We start from the raw sequence: 20,647 nt of genomic DNA on the forward strand, positions 1-20,647 counted from the left end.
CTCAAATAAAAAATAAAAAAATAGGAAGTTTTAGAAAAACTAAGCATTAATAAGAAAAGCCCCTCCGAAAATACTTTAAATCCGCCACTGATTATCAGTATAAAATGGTCTTCAAGGTTGTATCTGGAAGATTATAGCTGAATATACAAACGAAACGAAATATTTGTTAAGCCTGTACTCATAAACTTAAGCTTCTCTTAAATAAAAGTTAGAAATTTTTAGAAAAATCAAACATTATTCAGAAAAAAACCCTCCCAAATAGTTTTCTAAATCCGATACTGATTATTTCTATCAAATGGTATTCAAGGTTGTGTCTGGAAGATTATTGTTAAATCATTGCACAGCTACAGTATAACGGAAATGTGGAAGTACGCTGTGACAGATATATTGAAAAACATACAATCTGATGGATATATTGAAAAACATAAGTTTAATTATGTGCTAGAAGCTAGAGTACTAAGCTCTAAGAAGTGAAACACGGATGACTAAAAAGAAATGATCTAGAGAAGAAAAAATGTCGATAATTCAGAAGTTAAAATCAAGTTAAATAGCTTCTAAAATTGCCCTCCTAATACTACGTACTTTGTGGTCCCTCCATCATGATGGTGAATTCCAAAGCGAAATATGGCATTCAGGTCATGAAATCTTATTTAACTTTAGAGTATACTATAAGAAAGCTATTTAAACAGAAAAATCATGAAAATGAAAAAAGCCAAAATTTCCAAAATTCTCGTTTTTTTTTCAAAAAAAGCCGGCTTTTTATGTGCAAAAAAGCATCGATTCAAAAAAGCCGGCTTTTTTGCATCTCTAATGGTGATACTCCCACAGGCGTTCGAGTTCCAAATACAGCCCCCATGCGAAGCATAGGTATATTCAACTAGTTTTAAATAAAAATTACCTACAGTCGTTTTAATCTCTGTTTAATTTTCTTGCTTATATTATTGTATATATCTGTAAAGGGCAGAAAAAATGAAAAAATATTACGGTTAGACAAAGTCGTTTTCAGTTTCAGCTACACATTTTTCACATCTCTCAGCAATAATTGCTTTCCATGGCGAAAAAGTCTGGAGTGTACAATGCGAAGAAGTCTTCAACCGTACCTCCATCCCTTTATCAGGAAAATTCTCTGCCGCTTAACTTCTCAAATTTATGCACTGAGGTTAAGGGAGATGCTGATGATGAGATTGATGATAATGGTGGCATGAGAAAATGGGACAATCCCGAGAAAACGTACGTACACTCTGTCAAGAAGTGATCAAGATGTTGAAAAAAGTTTTAGTCGGTGGAAGAGACGTCAGGACAATGCGATAAAGAAGGAAAGGTTTTGTACTGTGACTCATGGAGAGTCTACAGTCTCCAGTTTTGAGCAATATGTGGGCGTGGATTGTCGTGTAACGTGAGAATACCATATGAATTGATCATTGACGGCTGTTTGCGGTCAGATTTGCGTTGGTATTTCATGTAATGCAGGACTGTAACGCAGTGATGATTTCGCCTCGACGAGAAAGACATGATAGGTCATCCCTACCATAAAGCAAATATTCTCAGCATCCCAGGAAAAGTACCGTTCTGCACGTGAAGCATGCTCCAACAACTGTCCTGGACATTATAATTGTCGTCGTAGATCCATTTTTAATCGGAAATAACAATCCGATGCAAGAAACGTTTTTGGCTACCCGAACACTCAAAGAACTGCACAGTTCCAGACGATGATCCTTGCTAACCGGTGCCAGCTCATGTGTCATCCATGAGGACGAATGACAGTTGGTGTAGCATATGTCTACTTTGTTTACAATTGCACAAACACTCTTGTGAGGATTCGCTTTTACGATGTTACTGAGGAGTTCATCAGGACATCCTGTTATGTGGACGAGTTTATTTTCTAATGTAGTGTCAACGACAAGGAATTTCGAAACACAATGGCTTCTAGTACATTTATTTATCGTCCCTGGTGAAACTACACTGTTAATGTTCCTCACTGCTAGATGTACCGGTACAGAATGTTCCAGTTTCAACTCCAAAAAAAATCATCCCAATTGTGTGTTGTCTATGGAGCGCTTTCACATACCCTGCTCAACAATGCACTTTTCTTGTCTGTCTGCGCACCCCAGCATGTTTTCTGAACATATATGGTGTTTGTAATGTCGTATGTGTGACTTTGGTTGCGTAATAGAGGGTTGCTTTCGCAGGAAATTTTAGACATTTCAATCGTACCAACCCAAAGTGTGTTGAACAAGAGGACACTTGTTGTTCCTGCTAAAAGAGACTCTGTAGGTGCTATGATGATCCATCATTTCAGTTTATGATGTTTCATGAAAATGAAATGATCGAGTTTTCTGTATTATGAAATTACATAAAATGTTCTGACGCTGTAATAAAGTTACACTTAATTTTCTTTATATAAAAGGAAAAAATCCAGAATTCAATTGACAATCAGCTAGATAATATATGAAACAAGAAGAGGAGAGACAAATTCTTGTTTTATTTTGACACTCACTTCAAAAGAATTCTATAAAAAAAAAACACTTCAAAACGTCATTAATACAAGTATACAATTAAGTACAGATTACAAACTCATCTTCAGAGCTACAAATTTCGTTGTAGAAAGAAAATGTTAAATTGATATAAACAAACTTTCTACTAATAATATCATATAAATACTAAGCTGTTTTCTACTACCAAAATTAGGAAGAGTTTCTACGCTGTGAAGTATCATCTTCTTCCAAAATGCTACTCTGAATCGTACTCTCCGATATAGATCTTCTCTGATTTTTAAAGATCAAGTTGTCTTCGTCGTATCTACCTCCTTCAACGCTTAAGTTTTCCTTGTATCTACCAGTAAATTTCATAATTGAATCTCTGTCTTCGCTTGAATCGTCCTTCTCGCCAACCCATCTTGTTGGAAGCAGTCCTTTAGAGAATGCACCTGCTTGTTGATTAGAAGACATTGCTTTAATTCTAGCATTCACCCAGTCGCGAAATTTGGTAGCCAATACAGATGATAGGGTATTAGCCACATCCACAGGATCTACCTGTAAGAAAAATATAAAGTATATGTCTCTACATTACAGTATAGAAAGAGCGATGACAATTAATAGGATATGATTTATCAACTTAGTTTAAGAACAGGAACAGAGAACAAGAAGAGAAATAACCTTGCCAGGCAGTGGTATACGCAGATTTTCATTAAAGGGGTTTAAGCGCTCAATCTCATATTCTTTCAAAACACAAGTGATTTTTTATATACGTACTCGTAATATCTTAATAGCAAATGTTTATTTTTCCATAATACTCTTGCCCAAGATGGATTTAAACCCGAACCCCCCTTGCGTACGCCACAATTGAAGCGTAGACGGTACTTTGCAGCTACCTCGTATCTCAAAAATACACAACTTGACAAAAGAAGAACTATAACGTTTGAAAAAGTTGGAAATTCGTTAAAAGTCGGCGACTTTTTTTTTATGGAGAGGTCAGTTTGTTATCGTAATTGGTTCCTCCATCAGAAAAATCGCTTACTTTCAACTAATCTCCAACTTTTCTTTCTTCTATAAAGTAATGTTTTGTTTTTGAGATACGAGGTAGCTGCATTGTACCGTATATTACACTTCATTTCGTAGACTTGGAAATAAACTTGATGCTTGTCTTAGAGAAAAGAAACATGGAAAGTGGCCTTAGTATCTGGCTACATAACGTACATTGTCGCTTCACGCTCTAGGACAAAGTGAGTTTGTATAAAATCCGATTTAGAAACTGACCTTCAGATCTACTTATTATGAGGTAAGGAAATGAAATGTAATCTGTAAGTTTTACGTTCCATGGTTATGCTGGGTAGGTTAAAGGGGACGGTGATGATGAGAAATTAATGAAATGGTGGAATGAAAAAGTGGGAGAAAACGGGAGAACCCGAGAAAACCCACGCTCACGGTGTTGGTCCACGACAAAGTTCACTTGGTCGAGCTGGGATCGAACCAAGGACCCCATGCACCAGAGGTGAACGCTCTGCCACTGAGCCACCACAGCCCAATTATGAGGTAAGGATATTGTAACTGCGCTCAAAGTTTGTATAGTATTTTCGTTTTATGGAACCAAAGAAGACAAACAATTCTAACAATTATTTGATATTATTATAACAGTTCAGTAGAGGTTGTTAGTTTGTAAATGCGGGGCGGCTCCTAATTATTGTTAGCGCCTGCTGGCACGCTTCTAAGTGTTACTTAGATGTTTCGAAAATACTAAACACTTATGAAGGTTGTTGGTTGAATATCTATTTACTATTGCTATCACGAGGAATTACTGCTCAACGACAGGGTATAATGTAAGATATATATATAATCATTATCAAAAGTCTGAGCACACTACTGATTTTTCAGAATTAAGTATATATATATATATATATATATATATATATATATATATATATATATGTGTGTGTGTGTGTGTGTGTGTGTGTGTGTATCCATACAACACCCAGTTTGTTCCGTAAAAATAAACATTGCTTATATAAAGAAATTAAAACACATGGTTTTGTTTCCCACCGAGACAATTTATTGAGTATGTTTGCGTTCAATGAAATGCCGACCCTTAGCCTTGATAAGAGCTTTACAAATTCCAGGTATTTGTTTGATTAAATTATTCAGCTATGTGACTCCAGTAGCTCTGAGTATGCGCCTTTGACGTGGCAGATCCGAGTTCGATTCCTGGCGGGAGCTCATGTGGTTCGGATTCCACGTTAATCAGTAAATCCCGTCACATATAGCCTCACTGCTGAAAGAGACGTTAAACTCAAAATCAACTCAACTCCAGTAGCTCTGAAGATCCTTCCAAAGACTTTCAGCATTCGTTAGTTAGACTCTCCTGTCAAGTTCATCTTACAAGAGCTCGATAGGTAGGCATGGGCGCGAGACGCGAGAACGCGAGAAGTCTCGTCTCGTCTCGTCTCGCAAACGAGACGAGAATGCGAGACGAGACTTATAATATTTTGCGAGACGAGAACGCGAGACGAGACCTGATATCTTTTGCGAGACGAGAACGCGAGACGAGACTTCAGCAAGTCTCGCGCGAGAAGTCTCGCGAGACTTCTCGCGGTCTCGCATAGTTTACATTTGTGATATTGATATGGTATTCTTTTCCAAGTACCATCATACATATTGAGGAGAAGATAGTTAATAATGTCAGGATCGAGTTTTGTAATAAACATGGGTGTACCGACAGTAGAGCGCCAGCAAAGAGAGTGATGATAAAAGAGCGACAACCAGGAGAGCGTTAGCCAAGAGATCGACGGGTCAAAAGGCGACGCACAAAGAAAGCGACAGCCAGGAGACCGACGGTCCAAAAGGGCGACGCACAGAGATCGATAAACTATGGATCAAATGCTTGAAACGTGGTCATAATTCAAAATCAGTAAAAATGGGCAAAAAATTGCTATAATGAGGCTTTTGATCTTGTTAATTATCAATTTGACATCAAATTAAAAAAATGGAGGACAAAATTTGGAAAAAGTAAAATTGGCGAACTGGACTTGGTACATTGGTGCATTTGACTTTGTTGATTACAAACTTACTAATTTGACATTAAAATTTAAAAATTCAAAATTGCGGATCCATATAGCGGACTGCGTCTGAAAAAGTTTGAGATTCGAGAGGGAAAGATACTTTGTCTACTTCAATAGCTAGGACAGAGTCAATCTACCAGTCATTTATTAACTAAAATATAACTTAATGAAGTCATTTTAATTTTTCAGTTAAACAATTGTTCTTCTCCTTTTTCGAAAGCTTAGTCCTCAACCATATAGAGTCATTCCACCTGAAAGCGAAAAATCGAGCAAGACGGTCGATTATGTGAATGATAATAACCAGAAATATTTATAAAGTTCTAAACCGTGTCGAACAAAAAGGCACAGTGGAATACTAACAATATTTTGATTCCAGCAAGAAATATGCTTCCTCCACAAGTGGTGAAAATTTCAATTTGTATTTCGACTTACTTCTCTCCCGGCATGTGTTTACCTGGCTGCACGTTCCTTGCTGCTTCACGTTTCTTAGCAGCTATAAAATTACACAAAAACATTCTTGTAAACAAAGTCCGGGTGTAGAAAGGAATGCAATCACAAACGAGAGTCGTGTTTTTCTGTTTTCACTCCTTTTAGTAGACTCAGTTCACGATTGTTTGTAATTACTTGCAAAATTTGATTTTGTTTGTAGCGGTTTCAGACCCTGGAATGCAGACAACACAACAATCTTGATGTAGCGTTGGAGCTTCAAAAGGCTGTAATGGTCACATCTGTTTTGGAGATTGATATGTATTGCTTTCTTTTCTTTCTTTCTTTCTTTCTTTGAATTTTGGAGCCACAACAACAATATAAAGTGACAACATGAAAACAGATACTTTAATGAGGCTCAGAAACACAAATTTGAGCGTTTTAGTCATTTCCGATCAGAAGTTAGAGGGGGCATAGCTCAGCATCCGTTCTCTATGCACTATATACTTTATACCACTAGCACTAATAGGAATTAGAAACACAAAAGATGATTTTTTTTCTATAGAAAATACAGATGATACTTATTATTCTCTCAAAATCACGTTCCCTTTGACACAACAAATTTTTCAATACTTCTTCCGAAAATATAATTTTGGTTTAATTCATCGACTTGGACTAAAAAGATCCAAATATTTCGTAACCCAAAATGTGTATTTGCGTCACTACTACGTGGTAAAAAAAAAAAAAAAGGACTGTCCACATATCTATAGTGCAATTTTGAATTTATTTATTTATTTATTTATTTTTTCAATCTCGATAGAGCTCCAAGAAAATGAACATAACTTAATATTCAACTATGGTCGTATCTTCAACATGAATGGCGTACATTACAAATCATTCCATTTTCCTTCCTATCACATATTGATAAGTGTTCAGACAAATACTCAAATCTCGAATGCAACCGCACGAAGATTTTGGCATAATTTGTCGTTTCCACATGGAATAACTCTATAGGTATTGTCTACATGTTCAGCCGAATCTCCATGGAAGTTATTCCCTTCATCACCTTCGTTTGAGTCGTCTAAATTTTTGTCAGCTTCCGTGTTGGAAATAATTAAAAGGTTTACAGCTTCAGATGACAAATTCTTCATTTTCTTATGAAAGGATTTGCCTAAAGAAGAAATGAAAGGATCTGTTGTTGCCAAAAGCCTTCGGAACTTATCATCCATGTTTTCAATACGAAAACAGTTTCGAGAAAAGTTCTGAATTTAGACGGTTCAGACGATGAATTCGATCAGATTCGGCTGAACGTGTAGACACTTATAAGGTTGAGGATGAAGTTTTCGCAAAAGAAGGAGAACAACAATAATTGTTTCGCTGAAAATATCTTCAGTAAATTGTCCACTGATTTCGCATATTTATTCTTTATATAACTCCTCTTGTACCATTACCACGCTAAATAAACACCAAAAATGAATTGAATTCAGGCCTGGTCATACCAAAAGTGAAAATGTTTACTATTTGCCTAAACAAACAGCTAAATTTCCGTATTTTGTTTTGTTTAATCTTGTTTTTGAGGCGAGAGATAGAGATTGGGCGAGACAAAATCAAATCTGTCTCGCTTCGTGACCAGGACTGGTGATATTCAAGAAACAGTTCACATTTGTTTCGAGATAATACATTAACGACATCTCAAGATAGACTAATTTTTCCTCTTGTCGCATCTCGTGAGCGCATCTATCACTAGTTAATATAAAAACTACTAATACTATAGAATTAAATTTGTTTGGTCCCGACACTACTCGAAACTTGAGCAAATATCGAGTCGAATTGGAGATTTTTTGAACCGAGTTCTCGAGTGGATATAACATATTTTTATTTCGAGTGAAGCCAAATTTAAAGAAAATTTGTTTGAACTTGCTCGTCCTCAACCCTCGAACAGAATGGGTCCAGAAAAGGTAAATCAATATTGTGCGTTCGTGCTGTACGTTGCAGTAAGGAACAATGCTGTCATAATTATGAACTCCCCAAAGATGTTAATGTTCTACAAAATTGATACCTTAGAAGTGCATGGTTCTCATCGAAACATCCCTTCCACACAGCATCATCACCTGAAATCGTAGAGACAATCGCAGACGAAGGCAAGTCAGTAACTAATAGTTTATTTCTAAACTTTTGGGCTAGCATTTATTTGAACATTTACTATAAATTATGTCGACTAGTGGAAATAAAAAAATACAATTTTCCTTTGTATTATGAAATTTCTATTGATTTTTTTTATGTTTTACTGTTATTTTGGAAGTTTCAAAGTATCTAGTTAACGGGGTAAGTGTTGTAACTTTTCGGCAACACTGATAGTTGCTTAGTTAGCTGTTCTTGCTTCTTGAAATGGTTTGGTCAGATTGTCACAATTACTGATTTCATGATAGGTTTAAGTTAACAAGGTTAATCAAAATCTAGTTATTTTAGGATATTTCCTCATGACAAAAGATTCAAGAAATAAAGATTGTGTTAGTTTTTTTTTTTTTTTTTGTCACTACTTTCCCAAAATGTAATAAAATAGATTCTTCCATTATCTACACTGTTTTCTTTATTTTCTCTTTGGGGTCGTGAGCCAAGATCTTTGGTCATAAAGTTCTTGAGGAGGGGGAGGAAAATCGGGGGAAAAAACGACACGTTTTGCCTTGTGTATCCACCCTCTTCCTGATGATGAGACTACATCTTGACAAATCATAAAAGCAGGATAGCAAACACCAGTACAATGCATTTTTTTTATTTCTTTATGGAAAACATATTTGGAAGACGTCTTTTCGGAAAATTTTGTAGACGGAAACAATGAACTTAGGTAACATTGCATATTCGCGGCTGCGGTCTTCTGTTATTGCACCCTCGGTAAAAATATCCTAGTTCAAATATATACGGCTCGCTTTGATTTTTCCTTCAGTGCAGAAATTCGAGGCGTCGGTCAGAGGATACCATATCTTCTCTCTCTCTCTCTGTTTCTGTCTGTCCCTGACACTCTGACTTTCTTCTTCCTATTTTCAATGCATTATATATATATATGAGGGAAAAAGGCACGTGTTTAGTTCCAATGTGATGTAAAGCCTCTGGGTTTAGAACAGATTTGTTCCCCCTGCCCATCAAATTGTTTTCTTACGGTAACTTGTTTTATGAAGGCAAAAAAAAGGGCCTATTGGCTTATTTAAGAAGGAAAATTTTTTAGTCAAAATAAAGCAGTTGTTTCTTTCCGTAAACATAAATTTAGGATAAATGGATTTATGGCTGCAAGACGGATCCTCTCACCAAAACCAGAACTGATTAGCTTTTATTCGTCAGAAATTGAGGGAGAGAAACAGTGACGACGCCAGAGGGGGGCAAGGGGGGCGAGCGCCCCCTAGTAGCTACTTCTGCTTTCTGACTGCTACCTAGACTGTCCCCCCCCCAAACTCCTACAATCTTTAAACATTCTACATGTAGTATTTTATATCAGTATCATAACCAATCTCATTGTCAAATTGTAGTCTACTGTACTTTCCATGGATTTACTATGTGGTAGATAAGTCCTCAAGCTTTCTTCTTTGAGCGGCTGAGTATTTCTGTTTTCTAATTCAGCGCCTTTTCAGGTAAATTTTAGTTATACTTCTTATGATTTTTAATTATTGTGCCTAGCGAGCAATAGTAGATTTGGTCGACTTGTTTTCTTCTCATTGGATCAACTTCGATTGGAAACAAAAGAAAAGTAAAACCAGTTACATAACTTGTTTGTATTTATCCAGGTTTGAAGTTTTCAGTTTCATATTTTGTTTTATTTAAAGGTTCTATACTTATTTTTTCTGAAACATTATTCACAGCTTTCAATATTCAGAGGATGTGCTTATAACAGCTTAGTTTGCAACTACCAGGGCTTAATTTTTTTGAAGGGGATAAAATGAGTTGTGTTTTCCCTTCCTGCAAATGATAATAATAAATTTATGGAATTAAATTGATTCCCAATAAAACGTATTGTCAGAGTGCTGATCTTTAGTTAGTAATTGGCTTACACTATTGTTCCCTTACTTATTTTGTTTCAAAGTAGTGACGTGACGTCTACCATATTGACTAGGAGCTGCTGAAAAATTCGTTGCCCAACCCAGAAGGAGTGCACGTGGAATGGTAAAGTTTTACTTCTTCTACACTTTCTCCGAAAGTCAATATACTACCTTGTGCAGTGCTCCAGTTTTTGCAGAAAAGTTAAAAAATCTGAAGATTTCCTCGCACCACTGTTCGTAGCACTATCCCTATCAGATCTAAAATGGCGTCCTTTCAAGTGTTATTTAAGTTTGGGAAATAAGTACACGTAATAGTTAGACGGAGCTAAATCTGCGGAATAAGAATGATGATCTAGACATTGAAATCTTAGGTTATGCAATGTCAGTTGTGTTCGCAGGGGCTTGATGGACAGATGTATTCTCCTGAAAAAAAAAAAGAGAGAGAGAGAGAGAGAGAATTCCTTTCTTTTCATTTTCCAGAGCGTTGAAATTTGAATTTTTCTTTCAGTTTTGTAAGTAATGTAGAGATTCTGGATTAATTATTTGACCGTTGCGGAGGTAGTCTATGAGTACGACTCCATACTTATCCCAGAAGAATGTTGCAAACAGTTTCTCAACCTACTTCTGTGTCTTGAACTTCTTGGGGCGTTGGAGAAATGAGCGCTACTACTCCATTGACTGTTGTTTCGATTCAGGATCATAGTGGTACAACCATATTTCATCTATGGTTACTATTCGTGAGCGAAATTGATCAGCATTACGGTCAAATTGAAAGAAGACTTCTCTTAATGCCGTCACTCTTTTATTCTCCTGACAGATATTTTGGGAACCCATTATGTCGAGAACTTGAGCATACCCAAGCCATTCTGAATTATGTTACCGACGAGTTCCAAAGAAATGCCCAGAATCTCTGACACAAGTTTTGCTGAGAAGGTAAAAACTAAAAAAGCGGGGTGTAGCCAGACCTCAGACTATAATATGTATATCGTGAGTTTACTATACACTTTAGAAACTATATAATAATAGCTTAAATGATTTTTGTCACTCAAACACTGGGGTAGCCTTGGCCCTCCAGCCCCGGGCTATATCCACCACTGGCTGAAATGCTGCAATTTTCAAGAATAATGTCACAAATTGCATCCGTGATTTCGGGAAGAGTCATTGCTTTTAATCATCTTGGATGTAAAGCATAATTTGTTGAGAAATCGCCACGTTTATACTAAGCCATTTAGTTCTTCACCACTGTATATAACGGAGGAGAGTCCCATGGTGTTTCACTGATTTCCTAATTAATATACTTCGGTGACTTTCCTTGGTGGAACAAAAATGTTATAACAGTTAGGATCTGGATGTTCGTGAAATTATCTGTTTGGGCACACATAATCATTTCAGAAGCCTGAGAAACAATAAGAATTTCATTATTAATATGCAAATTTGTATTTGTACATACAGAGATATGTTTTTCTAAACTGCGGTTTCATTTTTCTAACTAGTACCTACCTAGTACCTACACTCCTGGATTGGACTAGGACATTTTCAGCAACTCCTCGTAAATTCTCTCTCTCTCTCCGTATATATATATATATATATATATATATAGAGAGAGAGAGAGAGAGAGAGAGAGAGATGCGTAGCATATAGTACTGGGCGAATGTGTTACTCGGAGCATACGCGAAAGTAATTCAATTTATGTTTAGATTTCAAAAGTTTCATTGAAAAAATATTTCATATGCAGACGTTACTTATTTGTTAGTTACAAACTTTACCTGAAATAAGTTTAAGTTATAATCATATAGGTCTAATATAAAAACAGCAACGAAATTACACAATATAATGTAAAATAAGTCAAACGTAATAAATATGTCATATTTGGCATGGCAAATAGCCGCCCTCTGAAAATGTATCTGCCACCCTAAGAACTTAAAGCTAGCGTCGTCACTGGGGAGAAAAATGCTGTCGGTACTCCACTACTTTTTATGGTTTTGTTTTGATTTTGAGGAAAAAACTAGTGTTTCAGATTGCAAACAGTTTGAAATATTATTTCAGATGAGCTTGGTTCGTTGCGTGAATTTCATTCCATTCCTCAGTTTGCGAAAGACGGTTTGTATTGAGTATAAGTGGTGCTAATGAAATTCTGTTTTTGTGATGGAAGAGTATTTGTCTAAGAAACATACACATGATCTGAATAAATTTTTATTTAAGCTCATTGTAGTCTTTCTTGTAGTTATTAAAGTTTAATCTCTTAACTCTCAATTGTTAAAAAAACGTTTAGATGAAAGTGCATTTAAGTTGTGAAATATATATTACTAACGCTGCATGTTTACTATAAACACGGCTATTTGAGTTACCGTCTTACCAAGTTATTTGAAAGCTTTTATCTTGCAAGTAAGATTACTCAAATGTAACGTGCCGATTTCATTCATACTTCACATAGACAGAGACTACAGAAAACTGGCATTTTTTAATACCGAGAATGTGGGGTGTAAAATCAAGCATTGTGAATCGGAATGAGTGGATAAGCATTGTGTAACAATGCAACTATGAAACAAAACTATGTAAACTTTGAGTATACATTATTTTAAAAGGGTCGAATGAAGACTACATTATTCCAGTATTGATTTGCGAGACCGCGAGACCAACGCGAGAAGTCTCGCGCGAGACCGCGAGACGAGACTTCCAAAATTTTGCGAGACGCGAGACGAGAACTTAGGTCTGCGAGACGAGACGAGACGCGAGACGAGAACAGCTTTTGATTTTGCGAGACGAGACGAGACTTGTTTCAGTTCTCGTCTCGTTTGGTCTCGCGCACATGCCTATCGATAGGTATAGCTTAGCACACGAGTCTCTGCCGCGATTGACGCCAACGAAGAATTAGAATCGCGGCAGAGATTCGTGAGCTAAGCTATAACAAATCCGGTGAGTGTGGCGATTATTCCACTGGTTGGCGATGTAACCGTCTTCTTTGCATTGCAAATAATTATAATTACTGCATAGCTTGGAAGAACGTTTAGGATGGTAATCCTGTTGTAGTACGAAGTACTGCCCCAAATTGACGATCCAGATGGAATTCCATGTCTCGCTTAAACGTTATAAAGTATTTGTCCATTATTCCATTAATTCGAACTAAATTATTAATTTGGTATTCTGTAAAGCATCCCCAAACAGTAAAGCTACCTTCTCTGTGCTTTGATGTAGGTGTTACACGGTCAATATGAAAGCATTCTTCGGGGCAATTACTCACCACAAAGTTCTAGTATTGGAAGGCGAAAAGTTGGCGGATTTCGATTAATCGATCCAGAGTGCCCTTTTCATTCTTCATCGTTCCAGTCTATTTTATTTTGCTTCATTAACCCAGGAGTATCTTTTCGTAATATTTCCTGCTTGAAAGAACGGTTCCTTACCGCAATCCTACCCGTGAAACCACACATCTGAAGGCGCTGGGCCACCATGCTATTTGATACCAAATAAAAATGGCTCTTCCATTGTTCTATTGGTTCTTCAGGAGCGATTAGCGTCTATCCGTTTGCTTATTTTTCAAGTGAACTTTCCCTTAAGGGAAGTTGTTATTTTTAGACGATCAATGCGCTTCTATGACCACTTTGTGACCATCTTTTAAGAGACTGACGCACTGCTCCACTAGATCACTGAGCGATTCTTCGGAGAGAAGGAGTCTCTTCTCTCAAAATAACCACTTGAATATGTGCTTCGATTCTTAGTTAAAAGTTTCTCTCCCTCATTTTATAATATATGCATGTTCTTCACACTATTCAACTGGTTCAAACGAATGAAAACAGTAACATTACATGTCACAGATTTACATCCAATTTTGCCCATACTACAACACGATTGAATAGCGCATACACAGCTGTTCGTTGGAAGTGAAGAGATGACCACTGACAAGGGTTAATATACACACCACCAAGTGTCGTTTAAACGATGGGGTCATCAAACAAAGCGTGACGTTATGCTGTTTGTTCATTAGTTATCTGTTTATTCAAAAGCAACTTTCCCCAATAAATTTGTCTCGACGTCAACAAGATCATGTATTGTTGTGTCCTTATATGAACAACGTTGTTTATTTTCAAAAATCAAGTTCAAAAACATGGTTTTGATGGACCCAGTGTGTTTAACTTGGAAAACTCTAGAAAATCAATAGTCGGCTCAGATTTTTACTAAAACGAATTTACCCTTTTGCGCACGAGATGGCGTTAGTGTCCCAAATCTCAGGGTATAAGTCGTAGCGGGTCGGACCAAACGCATTGAAAGTTGACAGCTCAGTAGATTTACAACGTGTATTGGAATTTTATAATCAGACGTAAGGTAGTGCGTCGTGAAGTTCAATGAACTTCCCCAAAAACTGTGTGTACAATTTCATTTCGATAAAGACGCAAATCGTGCGCAGATTCGTGAAGAAATTTGTATTGTTTATAGGCAAGACACGTTATCAAAAGCAACAGTCAAAAGATGGTTCAGACTCTTTTGTTCTGGAAATGTTGATGTCAATATGCTCCTCGCAGTAGGAGACAGTAGCACTGGACTGTGTACTGCTAGCCAAGTCAGCAAAATTTTTGGATGGCCCAGGGGAGATGACCTAGAGGTACGTAGGATCACTCCTCTAAATTTGGCAATGGGTACATTGGCATATTCACCAATTTAGGGAGGAATGCATAGAGCCATCTCCTTAAATTTTGGAAACTGCCAAAACTAAAAATCTGGTATGGTAGCGTAGCACTGAACTGTGTACTTCAGTAAGTTTGGGTGGTTCATCTAGTTCCCTTTTATGGGTAAAAATGCCAAAAATGTAAATTTCAGTTTTTTTTTATCTGTTTTATTCTCTTAATGGGGCTTTACTACCTTATATGGTTATATGGATGAGTATAGGGGTCCATTTCCTTTCATAAGACATAAGCATATCCCGTAAATTTGAGAGGTACATAGAACCACCCCTTAGATATGGGATTGTCAAAAAACAAATTGGGTAAATGTTCTCTAGGACACAAATATATACCACTGTAAATTTGGGTGGTCCATCCTATCTCCTTTTATGGATCTAAATTGCCAAAAACTTCAAAATTAGGAGGTTTCTGATCTAATGTATGTCCTTTGATGAGGGATTTTCACGTTATATGGTTATATAGTTAAGCATAGGGGATTCATTATCTTTCATAGGACATGGGCACATTGATGCTCTCTTCTCTAAATTACGTTTCGGTTTGTTTGTGTGTAGTTAAAATGCCTACGCCGATTAAGAATCCCATCGACTGTGAAAAATGCATTGTGACTCGTTTTCTTAGTGCTAAAGGTGTGAAAGCGGCTGAAATTCACCGTCAGATTACTGAAATATATGGGAAAAAACATTATGAGCGATGGAGTAGTATGAAATGGATTAGAGGTTTTAAAGATGGCCGCACAAATATTTATGATAAGGAGCCCAGTAGGGAATCTTCAGTCATCATTGAAGACTCAAACTCAAACTGTCATTGCATCATTTGGCTGGGAACAACTTGATTACCCTCCATACAATCCCGATCTAGCGCCAAGTGACTACCTTATGTTCCTACATTCGAAGAAGAATCTAGATAGCGCCACGACGATGATGATCAGATCAAAACAGCCGTGTTGGAGGGGCTGTCATATCAGGCGGTATATTTCCATGAGGATGGCGTCCAAAATCTTGTAGGATATGATAAGTGCCTTAATATTGATAGAAATTATTTAGAAAACTAGATTAAGGTACAGGCTTTCATGTAACACTAAAACTGCCACGAAAAGTGTGCTTGTTTTATGCTCTTTTAATTTCAAAACGGGACTTGCTTGAAAGGCACGCCCCATAATTCTGTCCGATATTTAAAAAAATATTTACGAAGTGTTGAAATTGTACCAGAAACAACTACACTGTAGGCATACTAATATTGCAGCATCACTTTGATTTTTGATAATAATATTTCAATATGTAATTTATGTATGCAGCATTTAGTTAGCCAGTACAACGAACGAGAAACGGGAAAAGTTAAAATGAATATACAAAAACAAAAGGTAATAAACTTTCAGAAAATAGAAATGCAGACGCACAGACGCATGTTGTAACGCGGAACTGCCAAGAAAATACTGACGTAGTAATTTCCTGTATGAGTTAAAGGAATGCTTGGTAGAGTTCACGAACTGTCACAATTTCATCTTACGCACACATATTGAGTAAAGCCAAATATCATCCGACAGAAAACTACAAATAAAGACAATTCAAGAATGGAACAACAATGAAAATATAGAAGCGTTGAATTGATATACATTGAGATTTAGATGATTGGAGGTATTTTCTTCGTCCTTTGTCGCCAGTCTTTGATAATCAATCTGACTGACTTCATTTTGTCTACATTTTTCTCTCGATCATCGGTTCAAAACTTGGACGCTCATGTCAGTCCGTCACTTTCAGTTTTCAATATAAATCTTACAGCTTCATTAATTAGCTATAGTTTGCTGTAAGCTCTGATCTCAATTGTAGTCTGAGTATATCCTATAGTGACTACAATCGTCGTTAGTTAAATCGTATATTTTGAATCTATTGTGAGACTAACTACTTCTCAACATCTCATCATCAGTCTTCAGAGAGGAAACCAGGGAACAGAATCTACAAGTTCATCGCCGCCGAGACTACAATCCCTTCGTCCAACAAAGACAAGAATCAGCGCAGAGGGAACCAGGATAACGTCTCGCCAGGAAGCAGAATAAATTAGATTAGTCTTGCTCGTATGTAGTGTTGCGTTCACTGGCAATTTGTGAATTCTATTCACACATTCTTGAACACACACACACACACAATACATTTTGAATTAACATTAACCCTTTATTTGGCACTGTTGCTTACAAGCAACATCGCATTCTATTGCGTTATCCGCACGTGTTATAACTTCAGTGATCATTTAATTGACATTATTGCTTTCATACAATATTCATATACATGATTTGCGGGTCGCTTGTTTAGATATTTTTAAATCTTCTTCAACAAGGAACAGTCAAATTTAGTATTGTAGAAACTTTATCTCCTGCGTTCCGCGAAAGTCCTTTTATCATTGTTTTTATTATTTATTTATTTATTTGTGGCTTCTTGCTTTGTAGGAAGAGGTAATTTAACGAAACTGCTGGTAATTACTGAAATTATTCTTATATTTGACCATAATAGAGCAATGCTGCTGAGTTGCAACATTAAAACCTATTTTATGGCAATGTTACTTTGAAATAAACACCTTGTATTTTGTAATCAAAATAAAAATAATAGTTTAAAAATTACAAAATTATTATCAGGAAGACATATTTCAACCATAAAACCAAATTAAATATTTTAATGGTAATGCTATCAGTAATGCTATAAGTAACAAAATTTTACTCGCCCAAGAAAAAGCTACTAGCCCAATCCCACAATAGAAATCATTTACTTACCTTCGGTATGATATTAAATACTCGCCCGCCCTGATACACACACACACACACACACACACATATATATATATATATATATATATATATATATATATATATATATATATATATATATATATATACAGGGTGGTCGTGCATCAATAACGGAAAATTCGGGAGATGAATCTACAGGTAAAAACAAGCAAAGAAATGTCATATGAACATTGGGTGAATGCGGCTTCGTTTGGACGCTAGAGGCGTCTGAAATGTCACCTTCCGAAGCGGCAATTTGCAATATCGCAAGAATGGAGAGAAATACGAATGTCGGGTCAAAATATATCAAAGGAAAGCCCATCCGAAGAATCCAATTATGCATAAGTGATGGCAAAACAGTGGCGGCGCAGAGGGGGGCACAAAGAAAGTGAATGAAACATGGAGAAAAGTGAACAATTTACACTGAAAAATTGTAGGAGATGATGTTACTTGGAATATGCAGCAACAAATGTTAATGAACAAAGGCAACAATGGCTACGCTGTAGGAACACTATGGGAGGCGGAATGTAGGAATACAGTATCTGTATAATGGAGAGAAATAGGATCTCTCGTAAGGTGAGTATCTTCAAAATTTGTCCAATATAAACTGAACATCCTTCTGTATTATCCTCCCGTCTTCCTCTTAACTTCCCTAAAAGTCTCTTTCCCTTAGGACTCGTACCTATTTTCTATGCAAGTTGCATGTCTCGTCCATCTTAAACGTCTCCGTTTGGTCACCTATACCTATTTTGAAGAATAGGTTTCTAAATTTATCCGTTATGAAAAGCCTGACCCAGGATACAGAAAGGTGGAAAACTGCTCAACGAGAGATTGCTGACCTAAGATGATGATGTTTATCTCTTCTCACATCAAATATTAAAAAAATCGTGGGGCGTCGGCGACCACCCTTCATATCCATACAGTACGGCAGGCAAAAGTATGCTTTTACAACTTTTTGTATTTGTTCAAGATTATACGTGAGAATAAGAGGTTGAAACCAGAAATGGTTAATTTTAATCCTTCGGGATCCAATAGAGGGTTAAAAGAGGAGTTAGAACCTACCCTTGGAAAGCTGAATTGATTGCAAAAACGTGGATTTCGATATCTCTTACCGCTCTTTCTCTACGAAAATCAGTATTAAAACTGGAAGTAGTAGTAAATTACAACCTCTTTCGGTTTTGGTAGACTGTTTCGGGTTGTGATGATAAGTTCTCTTGACACCCTGAATCGATGCAGAAAACCGCTCCTCGCTACCTGTTTCCGTTTTTGTTCTATGGCGATAATCGTTGAAATTGGAAATAGGGTTATTGATTTTTTGGATATAGGATTAGTGGAGAGGATAAAACTTATTCTTGGAACGCTGAATCGATTGTAGGAAACCGCATCGCGATACCTCTTACCGTTCCTGCTCTATACAAATCAGTATCGAAAATGGAAATGATAATAAATTTGAACCACTTCCGGTTTTGGTAGTGTTCGGGATAGTCATGGTACGTTGCCTTGAGACGGTGAATCGACCACTTCTCGTTATCTGTTACTGTTTTCGTTGAATGGTAATCAACATTGTAACAGGAAATGACTAATTTGAACCACTTTTGGTTTGAATATGGCGTTAATTTAGAAGATGGAATCCATTCTTGGACGCTGAATCTATTGCAAAAAAGTTCAGCTCGATATATCTCACCATTTTTTCTCTGATACGTGAGTCATTCTATTTCAAGTCAACCAATGATGAAAATTCATGGTCTCAGATTTTGATAATTTTTTGTACATTGAAAGACACGTCTGCGAATAGTTATTTCACAAAATAAAACTTTTCCAGCCCTCATTGCTAATTAGTAAATAATTACGCAATTAGCTTCAAGGCCACGACTCAAAAACAGTTGATCCTGCGTTTCATTGTTTATTTCAATAACCATAAGAGCTATGAAGCTAAAAATTTGCATCCACATGTAATTTTCCCTGTAGATTTCAAATCTGCAATTAAACCTAATGAATTTTATTTAGGTGTAGAGTTATACCAGCATTTATAGTCCCAAGTTTGGGCCCCGGAATGATCATGTGGTGAAAGTTGTACGTGTGTGAAATTTTACCGCAAGATTAAGAAATACCTACATTTCGTGTGAACCAAATTTGGTTTTGGGTATTTGAATCTAAGGACCAAAATAAAACTTCTAATATGTGCGACTTTACAAAAGACAACTGTGAACCAAATATTAAATGCACAGCAATTTTATATGGACTGTGGACAATAAAACATCCATTAGATATTTTTTGTATCAACTGAAGATGTTCAGCAGCACGCACGACTCAAGAAAATAGGTTTGTCTCTGTGAAAACAATACCTGGAACATTAAATAATCATAGTTTCATTCCTGACAGTGAAATAAGTTTAAAAATTGGACTAATTCCCTCTACACCCATGGAACGCCTAAATAGAGTTTGGGTAGATAAACAATAGAAACAGAAGGCATCAGAAGTAAAAGTCTAGGGTCCAGGAAAATTTGTAGCTTGTGTCTATGGCTGCAAATGGTGGATTGGGATGGTGCTAGAATATTCTGAAAAATATCAGGACTACAACACAAAGTTTTTACACCCTGCAGGGCCCGCTTCCACTTTTCACTGGCCTGAAACCGACGATATCGTATGGGTGCCAGCCGATCACATTCTTATTGACGCAACAGATCACATTTCTATCACAGCTAGTGGAAGACCACATATTATATCACATGAGACTGTTAATAAAATTAACCAGTTATTCAAGACTTTCAGTAAACATTGATACATTATACAATGCTGATGGTTAGTAGACAAGTCAACTGTTACTTTTGCTATAATTGTAGGCTACTATGTGGAATAGTTGTTATAAAAGTTATACAGTATCAAATAGCCTATATTAATACTTCAGCAACTAGTTATGAGGCAAAAGACACATTCAGGGTTTTGGGGGACCTTAGGTTCAAATACCCAAAACCAAATTTGGTTCACACGAAATATAATTAGTTATTTCTTAACTTTGTGCTAAAATTTCACACATGTACAACTTTCACCACATATTCATTCCGGAGCCTGAGCTTTGGACCATAAATGCTGCTATAACTCTATACCTATTCAATATTCATTAGTTTTGATTGCAGATTTGAAATTTACAGGAAAAATTACATGCAGATGAAAAGTTTTTAGCTTCTCTTAT

The 20,647-nt window shown here is 36.5% G+C and overlaps 1 protein-coding gene across 1 annotated transcript in view; it reads right to left on the minus strand.

Annotated features, from left to right (window-relative positions):
* Positions 1 to 2,463: 2,463 nt before the first annotated feature.
* Positions 2,464 to 20,647, minus strand: part of LOC145667456 (armadillo-like helical domain containing protein 1) — a 60,000-nt gene continuing 41,816 nt past the window's right edge. The window contains exon 9 of the mRNA XM_081734935.1: positions 2,464 to 3,032. Within this exon, the coding sequence (XP_081591061.1) occupies positions 2,685 to 3,032 (348 nt within the window). The 3' untranslated portion in view covers positions 2,464 to 2,684. The remainder of the gene's footprint in view (positions 3,033 to 20,647) is intronic.

This window comes from Thermobia domestica, chromosome 1 (assembly GCF_964235325.1).
Source record: "Thermobia domestica chromosome 1, izTheDome1.hap1.1, whole genome shotgun sequence".
Taxonomy (NCBI): Eukaryota; Metazoa; Arthropoda; class Insecta; order Zygentoma; family Lepismatidae; genus Thermobia; species Thermobia domestica.